This window comes from Miscanthus floridulus, unplaced genomic scaffold (genome assembly GCF_019320115.1).
Source record: "Miscanthus floridulus cultivar M001 unplaced genomic scaffold, ASM1932011v1 os_2072, whole genome shotgun sequence".
NCBI classification, from domain to species: Eukaryota; Viridiplantae; Streptophyta; class Magnoliopsida; order Poales; family Poaceae; genus Miscanthus; species Miscanthus floridulus.
In genome coordinates, this window is record NW_027098083.1 from 20,286 (window position 1) to 29,802 (window position 9,517).

Genomic DNA, 9,517 nt, shown 5'->3' on the forward strand with positions numbered 1-9,517 from the left:
GGGTGGTGGAGGACGCGACGGGTGCCTCGCACCTAGTCCTCGCGGTGGCTATTTATTGCCATAGAGCAGATAGGAGTGAGTGGACAAGCGGATAGGACCGACTGGACGAGAGGATTTTTTTAAGGAACTCCCGATCAGATAGGAGGGGGTAGTTAGGCTGGCGTCGCGGCCCACTAACGGAGCGTCCGGGCGGGCGGACGCCCTCTTCCTAGCATTACCGTTCAGAATAACGCTATAGTATTAGCTGGGAGACAGAGCTGTGGCAAATGGGCCCGACCACAAAAACTCACGCAACTTAGCCTTCTATAAGTTGATTTAGGGTATATTTGCTAGGAATCCATATATATTCTCTAGTGAAATGTTTTGGATCATGTTCTTTTACGAAATGTTTCACACGGTGAATCAGAATCATTGAACCATTTTGTTGGAGGGTCCATTCTGATTAAAAACAGTTTTTTATACCAAATCTTATAAATAAAAATATGCTTTGAAAATTTTTGAACTTTTTGTTTGTGAAAACCAACTTAAACACGACCTAATTTAACTTGTTGCACTTGAAAAGAATTAACTGAGAAAATATCATGGGAGAAGAAAGAATGAGAATTACTACGAAACCACGTTTTCACCATTTGAAATTCGTAGGCGGCACATTACGGATCGTTTGTTTTGAAACCGTGACGAGCAGAAACGTTTCGCTGTTGTGTTGCTTCGGTCCGATCCTACCGATTCTTGTCAGGATCGAAAACGATTCTGAGTGCCAAACGCAGCCTTTCTGTGACAAGCAACAAATTTTAGCCAATTTACAAGCTCGTTCTTGGATTTTAATTTGGATAAACACGAAGGATTAATATAAGTAAGGTTTGTAATAAAATGATGCACGCTTTCCGTTTAGCAAATAAACAGTCGCATTTAATATTCTTGTGTTGTCTCCTCTCGGCCCCACATCAGTAGCTCATCGTCAACAGTGTGGACACGGCTTCGCAAAAAAAAAACAAAACTGTGGACACGGAAACAAGAGAGCTCAATTTTTGTTCAGCACCTGTATAAATCTGGCACGGCTGCAGTGCCATGCCTCCTCACTTCTCTGAGTTGTGACGCTATTAAGCCTGTGATCGAGCGAGCACGAGCAATGGAGAGCAAGGTAGAAGCAGTGCTGGCGGGGAAGAAGAGCAGCATCCCGGCGGACGACAGGGAAGAGGAGGACGCCATGGCCATGGCGTTGTCGTCGGCCTCTCCAGCAGCCATCTTCGCCTTCCTCGCGCCCCCTTTGTTGATGCTGCGTCACGTCGCCTGTCTCTGCGCCGTCTACCTGGGCCTCGACGGCAAACCTTCTGTTCCTGCTCCTGCGTCGTCGTCTTCAGCTGCTGCTGCCGCTTGTCAGCGAGACGAGTTCGAGGCTGCTGCATCCGTAAGCACATGAGCACATGCATCCTCGTGTTTAATTCGATCACACCTCAGCTAGACTTGTGATTTTTGTTTGCGTGCAAAAATGGATCGATGCACGATGGATTGAGATTATTGATTACTCGCAGGAAGCTTGCACGGAGGTGCGACCACGAGGCGGGTTCACGCCTCCAAAGCCGCGTAGCATTATCAGGGAATCCAAAAAAGGCGCAGTTGGGGGAGATCATCATTAGCTTCATCTGCAAAACGGGGAGAAGAAGCTTCTGTATGCTGTTGTAGTAATACAGAGCCTGCGCTTAAGCTCAAGAACAATCTTCATGTAATTCGAAATAAAAAAGTAGAAAATATATAGTTATTACTCTCTCTCCATTCCAAAAGGAGTGTCGCTATGGGGTTGATGTCCGTGAAATTTTCTTAAATTTGAATGGGTTTGTAGAAAATATTATCAACAATTGTATCTCCAAAAAAAAGTTCATCATGAAAATGTATCCAACAATTCATCTATTGATACTACTTATGCACCATTTTCTTATATATATATTTGGTCAAAGTTGAAAATATTTGACCACTTAAAAAGCGAGAATGACACTCCTTCAGGGACAGAAGGAGTACATGGATATATTAGGACGTCGGCTTAATAATCGAATCAAAAGCGTCATTACTAAGAACTTCGTCTAAGGCCTCGTTGTATTTCAGCCTAGTCTCTCTCTTTCAAGAAAGAATACTATTCTCACTTTGTGAGGAGCCAAACAGTTTTAAGTTTGATAAAATCTAAAAAAAAGTTATATTTATAATATCAATTAAGTACCATTAAAATAATCAAGTAATGTATTGTAATATATAATTGGTGTCATAAACGTTATTAATATTTTGTAAAAACTTAGTTAAATTTAAGCAAATTTAACTTATACTAAATCTAGGCTTTTATGTTTTTTTTTGGGGGGGGGGGGGAGATAGTATCGTGAAAGGAGAAAAGTACTATTCATATAAAATGTTGCTTAAAAACCTTACGCATGACGCAAACATCCAAAAAGAAGCATCATCTATGAAGTCAAATGTTGAACAGCCTGTCTTCGTCCTAAGGAGACGGATGGCAGTAATCTAAAAAAATGGATACATGTGCTCAGGCGACCCATTGGTGCGCGCATTTTTATCTAATCCGATTCAACGCTTCCGGTGCTTGTTATTTGTTTGGTGCTTCACACTTCCACCAACCTTGTGCATGCTCGTTATTGGCAACCTTTTAGTCTGCCACCGATGCTTTGCTACTTAAGCCTGCAATTTACTAAGCAAGACAATAATTGGCAGCATGTGCAGGAGAGACAGATATCACAGGCACTGACAGCACACTAGCTTGTACAGGACAGTTCCAACTCTAAAAACGCAGATGTACAGGACAGTCGTTCCAACTCTAAAAACGCAGATCCAGATCTTTAGCTTCACTATAGAACAGCTTCACGATGGATTCGGGATACCACTATGGTGCTAAGGGGCCTGTTTGGCATGCAGAGCAGTTCTAGATCTAGAAATTGATTGTTTTGGTGAAAATTATCACTTATGCCCTTAGGAGGTTGCGTTAGATATAATAATTGAAGCTAGAACGGTTGATGGTGGAGCAGCAAGCGGATCCAGTAGCGGTGGAGCAGCGAGTGGATCCGGTGGTGGAGCGGCCAGATCTGGCCGCCCGTGCTCCCCCCGCGGCGGATCCAGTGGTGGTGTGACCGGATCCGGTAGCGGAGTCGCGGTGCGGGACTCGGCCCTTCTCCGGCGGTGGCGAGTGCTCAAATCCAGCGAGCGGCAGCGGCGGCACGCACATCCAGTGAGCGGCGGTGGCGGCGGCCTATGGATGGGCTCGCTGGGCTTGTCCACGGGTTTCCTTTTTTTGTTTTTTTATTTGATTTACCGAGGTGAGCATTTGAACCATCTCGGAAAAGATTTATTTATCGTGACCTTTAGACCGAGGTGGTTGTGATGGCTGCCTCGGTTAAGTTTATGGTAGTTGTGAATACCAAAAAAATAGGTGGGGAATTTCCCCATTGACTTGTCAAACTTCCATTGCAATCTAGTTCCAAGCAACAGCAAGACCGGTGGTGGCCAACTCATCTGATGGCATTAACTTCCTAGTGGAACCGTTTGATAGAGTTGCATATCGGTGATGCCAATCAAAGTCTGAATCTTCACTATTATGCTCACGAAAAACAACAACAATGCAAGAACCATTTTTTGCTTCCACATCGGGTAGTTGGACATCTTGTATAGAATTTGCCACTTCATTTTCAATACTCCAAAGGATCGGTCAATAATATATCGAATAGATGAGTGAATGCGACAGAATTTTGACTTTGGATTTTTCTGGTTCAATACGTCTATGCCACTCCGGCATGTGATACTACCACTCACCCTTATAAGGAGCTAAATAACTAGGGCGATTAGGATAAACCGCATCGACAACATAGTATTTACCTACAAATGTTGGATAAAAGCTCATGTGCAACGATAGTAAATGACCAAAAAAAGAATTGTTCGCATAGCTCTGGTTTGCCATGTTGCCACATAGGTGAACCGCATGTCAAAATCATAAACTGCTAAGACATTTTGGGTGGGTATCCATGTTTTCCCAATTTACCTCACGTGCTCAATGGGCAGAAGAGAAACAGGCATATGTGTGCCATCAAGTAATCCAGTGCAATCTTTAAAATGTGGGTATGCTCGTCTATCATTTCTTATTCTTCTATGAACCATTGAAAATAAGGATCTTTTGGCCTAATGAAATATTTTTCCATGGCCATGAAAGAGTTAAGAATCTCATAGAATTTCCTATTAGTGGTTTCACTAGAGTGTTTGAATTGATTTTGAACCTTCCTATTTGACTCATTTCCAGCACATGAATATGAACATTCCTAGGCACTCATAAGTAGTCATGTGCAAACGTGGTTGTAACTTGTACCTCTGTACCAATAAACCACAGAGGTCAAAGAATATTTTGTTGCATATACGAAGTTGACTATGACCCATTCACCTGGATTGCACCAAGTCTCTAGCAAAAAAACACGTTCCATTTGTGGTAGACATCCTTGGTGGGTTCTTGTCGAAAAACCCATTCCACTTTGTGGTAGATGTCACATGGGTTCCTCATCCTCTATCCCATCATTCGGATTACAACATCAATGGGACATCTTGGCAGGCAGGGAGCTCATAGGATTCCAATGATCTTGCTCATCGTTGGAGATGTTACCAAACAACACCTTTAGGTCGTCCTCATTTTGGAAAGGCCTCTTCTTAAACTTGATGCATCCAGGAATTTCGTAAAACATTTGTCAATATTGAAATCAACAAATGAACAAAACATTATAATAGAATTTTCACCTTCTTTTATCTTGTTCCGCCAATCCTGTCCATATTGATCACTCCCTTGTCCGAGTTCCAATCAGTTCTAGTTTGCTTCCTCAATAATTTTCTCCACGGAGTCAAATCACCTCTCAACTTGTCCCACTTGTTCTTTAGTTAACTTTTTTCAACATGATTCTGGTACAATGGAAGAACCTATCATTTACCTCAGTATAGTCCACATTGTTCAAACGAGTGTTTGGCCTATTTCCTTTTCTAACTTGTTCAACGAACAACTTGCAAACAAGATGGTATGTTCATCATTCCTTTGCATTGCATCACCTTGACCATGGTTTTTCCACACCAATTTACAAGTTCCAGCTCATGTATATTGGCATCTAGTAATGCTATTATGAGGATTAACTAATGCGGACATCTACTTCACATGCTTCACAATATGCTTAACAATTAGTTAATCTCATAGCAATAAGATGGAATAGATTGATACCTAATCATCCCTTGTTGTCTTGTTGCCCGATGGAGGATGTCTCCTAGCTTGTTGGCCTATGGTGGCCGATGTCGCGGCTTGGGGAGGCATGTGCAGCACTAGGGTGGCCGCAGCCAAGCCTGGACTAGTTGTGGCCTGCCCTAGCTAGTCGGTGGCTACTTCTACCGTGCCTGGGATGGAAGTGGCCACTCGTGGCCATCTAGGGGCCACTACAAGCCAAGCCTGGGGCGTCTGTGTTCGTTCATGGCCAGCTAGGGGCCACTGCAGCCGACTCTAGAGCGGTAGGGTCTGCACCGGTTGTGGCACCATAGGCTGGGGACACGACAGCCATGGCCATGCTATGTCCGTGGTCGGCCATGTCCAGCTGGGAGTGGGAGGGAACCGGAGGAGGGGTGTTAAAGCCTATGGGGTGTTGTACCTAGTTTGAAGGATAAAACCAGGTACATACCATATGTGTGTCCAGGAGTCAAACCACACATATAACTATAAATAAGGGGTAATATGAAAAGACAATGCTTTATTGCATAACATATTCATTACAAAACGATATAACCTTAGCTTTGAACAACTGAAAAATAACTCCATTGTTCTGGTATCCAATAGAAACTTACGTGCATAGGTACGAACAAGAACCTTAAATTTCTCACGAGCAGAAAAACAGTTATAACCTTCGTCTGGTTCATCCGAAGAAGTTGTACTTTACACTGTTGGAAATGTTATGAAATCATCGGCAACTTTTGTATAGAACATTTTTCCAGATTCTGCAGTTAAGTTAGTCGACAACAGTACCCAACTGAAACTGTTCCAGGCATCTAGCTGCATAGATGTATTGTCTTGTGATTATCATAACTCCCAAACCATAACCGCTATGCAGGTGATTCTTGCTGTTAGAGAATGATACTGAAGTCTACTATTGTCCATGATTTCTCTATGATTTTTGGTTGTCCAGATTTATTGATACCAAAAAGATGAAGGCAGGTTGCTCAAAAGGACAGATAGGAAAAACAGGAGATAACTAAAACCCAACTATTTATTTCATTAATCTTTATATCTTAAACCTATAAACTAAATGAAATTATGGAAATACCCCCACAAGATCATTGGACTTATTACAAAGATCCAACTCAAACATAAGCATTAAGACAAACCAACCAAACACTAAAATTTACACTTCAAACATTAAGACTAACTGACTTGACTCAACTTTGCTAATAGTGGTTTTATTACAAAAGGGACATAAGCTCGTATTCCTTAGAGATGGTACGGCTGTAGGGGCATCCGGGGTAGTATTTCTTGCGTGGGGATGAGTGAGATATGTTCTCCAATTCATTGATCTTGGGTAGCCCGGCACAACACCTCCACTCATCCATATCATCAATGGCTTCGTCAAGGTGTCTTAATACCACTTCGTAGTACCCAGTTGTAAGAACAAAACCAAATACATAATATATGTGTGCCTAGAAAGTCAAACCACACATATAGCTACAAATAAGAGGAAATATCAAAAAGACAATGCTCTATTACATAACATATTCGTTACAAAAGGATATAACCTTAGACTTTGAATAGCGGAAAAAATAACTTCGTTCTTCAGATATCCATGTTAATGCCTTTCAGATCACACACCAGCAAGGGCTAGAAGGCCCGAGGTCACACACGACCTATCACACGCAGCAAGTAACTCAAAGAATCAGCGAAACGGATCTAGAGACCGATTAAGCCAATTTAGAGCCTGTCCTTCGTTGCAAAGACTTGGGAACACCTCCCGGGAGGACATGTTGGGGAGATGCACACCTGAGGTTGTCCTTCAAGGACACACTAGAAAAGAATACATGGCAACTTTCATGCCAACTAGACATTTCAGAGTATATATAGGAGTGCAAACTACCATGAGCACCTTTGGGACCTCATTAAAAGGGAGTGTCCGAAGTTTCAAGCAATTATTTAGGTCGTTGAGTGTCGCCATCAAAGTGGTGTTGCTTACTTAGAGCATGTACGTTAGAATGTTTCTTCATCATTTATTTTTATAACATGGTGGTAATTTAAATTAGCAGATGTTAGTTGTAGTTGCTTGAGGCACAAACAACATATGTCGATGGATCCAAATAACAACTCCTTTGCATTTGTTCATTGTTGGTTGAGGTGTGGCATTGTCCCAAGTTCATGTCGCTTGAGAATTTCAAGAGGTGTAGGATAAGCAACTCAGGCACCTTTCCAAGACCCCTTTCTGGATGGACAAGAAAAAGAGGCAAGTTGTAAGAGTGGCACTCTTGATTCAACCATACCAAGTGCGAAGAAGAGGTCAATGGGTAGGAAACAGGAGGAGGAGAAATTGAGGAGTGCGGGAGATGAAGGACTGTACAATGAGGTCCTTTAAAACTTCATTTTGGAAAAATGAAAATTTGAAAGAGGAGAGATGTAAGCAGAGCAAGATGATATATAAGCGTAGGGTCTCACTGAAGGAGTGCAAGGTGGTGATGGAGAAATGCAAGGTCGACATTGAAGATCAGAGGTTGATGCGGGAGCAGGAATAGAAGATCATGTTTTGTGACATCAACACTTTTAGAGCAGGGTGTGAAAGCATATGTGGTGGCAATGAGGGCTCAACTTTATGTAGCTAAACGGATATCGGCGTTGATCAACAATTTTGGTGGATCAAGTGGTGCAATGGGTGATGGTAATGAGGCTAGTGGTGGTGATGACAATGGAGGAGAGAATTGATGCATTGTTGTTTCATGTTTGTGGTCTTAATGTTGTGATGAACTATGTGATATAGTGAACAATATCATTCAAATTTTGAATTAACTTATTTGAATATTAGTCATTTGTATAAACTCGTAACATTGTTTTTCACATTTACATTGTATTAAATTCGTAGAATACATAGAGAAAGCAAGAATACAGAAGTAGGGGCCCTAATTTAGGGTCTTCTACTAAACTTGAGACTAGATGATAGTACCCTCCAAAGTAGTGAAGCCTCCAAATCAAAAGCAGCGACTCCTGGGCTTGTGATGAACATACTCTAATAGAGGTTAAGCCAACGGATCATAAAGCAATCTATTATCTTTTTTTTTTACATTTTGCTTTTACTTCTGTTCACTATAATCTATTATCTTTTTTTTACATGTTCCAACCTCCCTATTGTTAGACAGCTAGTAAACGGGAGCATCTCTCTCCTAGACATTACGAAACGGAGTAATAAGAATCTAGAATGAGACATGGTAAAGATGACTAACATGGGACAATGAGCGTGACCTTCTTATTAGCGGCCTACATATTCAGCATGTAGACATACATCATCCCACGTCATACACACACACTCTGGCCCGGTTCTCAAACACGTTACAGGCGTACAGCTAAAACAGCGAAGCAAAGGATGCCGCAGGAGCATTCAGATGCTGGAAGCTCTGCAGAATGGCCGCGATCGTCATGGACTCGTCGTCGGCATCAGCCTCCTCCACCGTGAGCTGACATTCATAATCATCCACAGTATCACCGCCACTACGGCCGGACAACGGCGAGGGCGGCGGCGCTGGTGATGGCACCACCGGAGCATCATAAGGCAGCAGCAGCTCCTCCCGCCGCCGCGCGGTGGCCGCGCCCGCGGCCGGAAGCCCGGCGGCGTCGCGCGGGTAGTAGAAGTTGGTGCGAGCGGCGGCGGGGCCGGAGATGGAGATGGCTGAGAGGTCATAGGCGACGGTGGCCTCCTCGGCGGCGTCGAAGGTGCCGAGCCAGTGGCGCTCCTTGGTGACCGGGTTGCGGATCTCCGCCGCGTACCGGCCCCACGGCCGCCGCCTCACGCCCAGGTACTCGCTCGACGCCCGCCTCATATGGACAATCTTTCAATCAATGAATTATTTCTCTGTTAATTAGCATGTGTTTTTGTTAATCTGTGTACTGTGTTGCTACCTTTATCTAATTTTTTTCCTGTCTTCCTTTTCTTGTTTATTTTCATCCATCTATAGTGGTTGAGCTTACAAATGAAAAATGTCTACGTCCAAAAGAATACCACATGGCTTCCTTCTAGAGTTGGGATTGATTAGAGTAGATGACATATTTGATTGTTCTTGAAGTAAATTGTCTGTATGGCATTTCTTTGTTACATGTTGTGTTCTTTTAGAAGGGGAAATCCTACATTATACATATCCACATTGTCGGTGCAATCGTGTTTAAGAAGGAAATTCTTTGGCTCTTCAATCTTGCCTTGGTGGTCGCGTGTCTTAGGTTTTCACTTGCAATTCTCGAGTAAGTCATTTTTTCTCCGTTGCTTCCAAACAA

General features: G+C 42.9%; 2 protein-coding genes across 2 annotated transcripts; one reads left to right on the plus strand and one right to left on the minus strand.

The window, feature by feature from the left end:
• Window positions 1-1,113: 1,113 nt before the first annotated feature.
• LOC136534585 (uncharacterized) lies at window positions 1,114-1,637 on the plus strand. The gene is made up of 2 exons (XM_066527001.1): window positions 1,114-1,408; window positions 1,515-1,637. Exons 1-2 carry the CDS (start codon window positions 1,130-1,132, stop codon window positions 1,635-1,637), a joined length of 402 nt encoding a protein of 133 aa, XP_066383098.1. The 5' UTR covers window positions 1,114-1,129.
• Window positions 1,638-8,595: 6,958 nt separating this feature from the next.
• Window positions 8,596-9,069, minus strand: LOC136534584 (ethylene-responsive transcription factor LEP-like). Its single transcript, XM_066527000.1, has one exon. The coding sequence runs from the start codon at window positions 9,067-9,069 to the stop codon at window positions 8,596-8,598; it is 474 nt and encodes a 157-aa protein (XP_066383097.1).
• Window positions 9,070-9,517: the final 448 nt, after the last annotated feature.

Coding starts and splice junctions, on each gene's coding strand:
- LOC136534585 (XM_066527001.1), top strand. CDS start 1,130: ATGGAGAGCAAGGTAGAAGCAGTGCTGGCGGGGAAGAAGAGCAGCATC. Junction 1,409..1,514: donor AGTTCGAGGCTGCTGCATCC/GTAAGCACATGA, acceptor CGATGGATTGAG/ATTATTGATTACTCGCAGGA.
- LOC136534584 (XM_066527000.1), bottom strand. CDS start 9,069: ATGAGGCGGGCGTCGAGCGAGTACCTGGGCGTGAGGCGGCGGCCGTGG.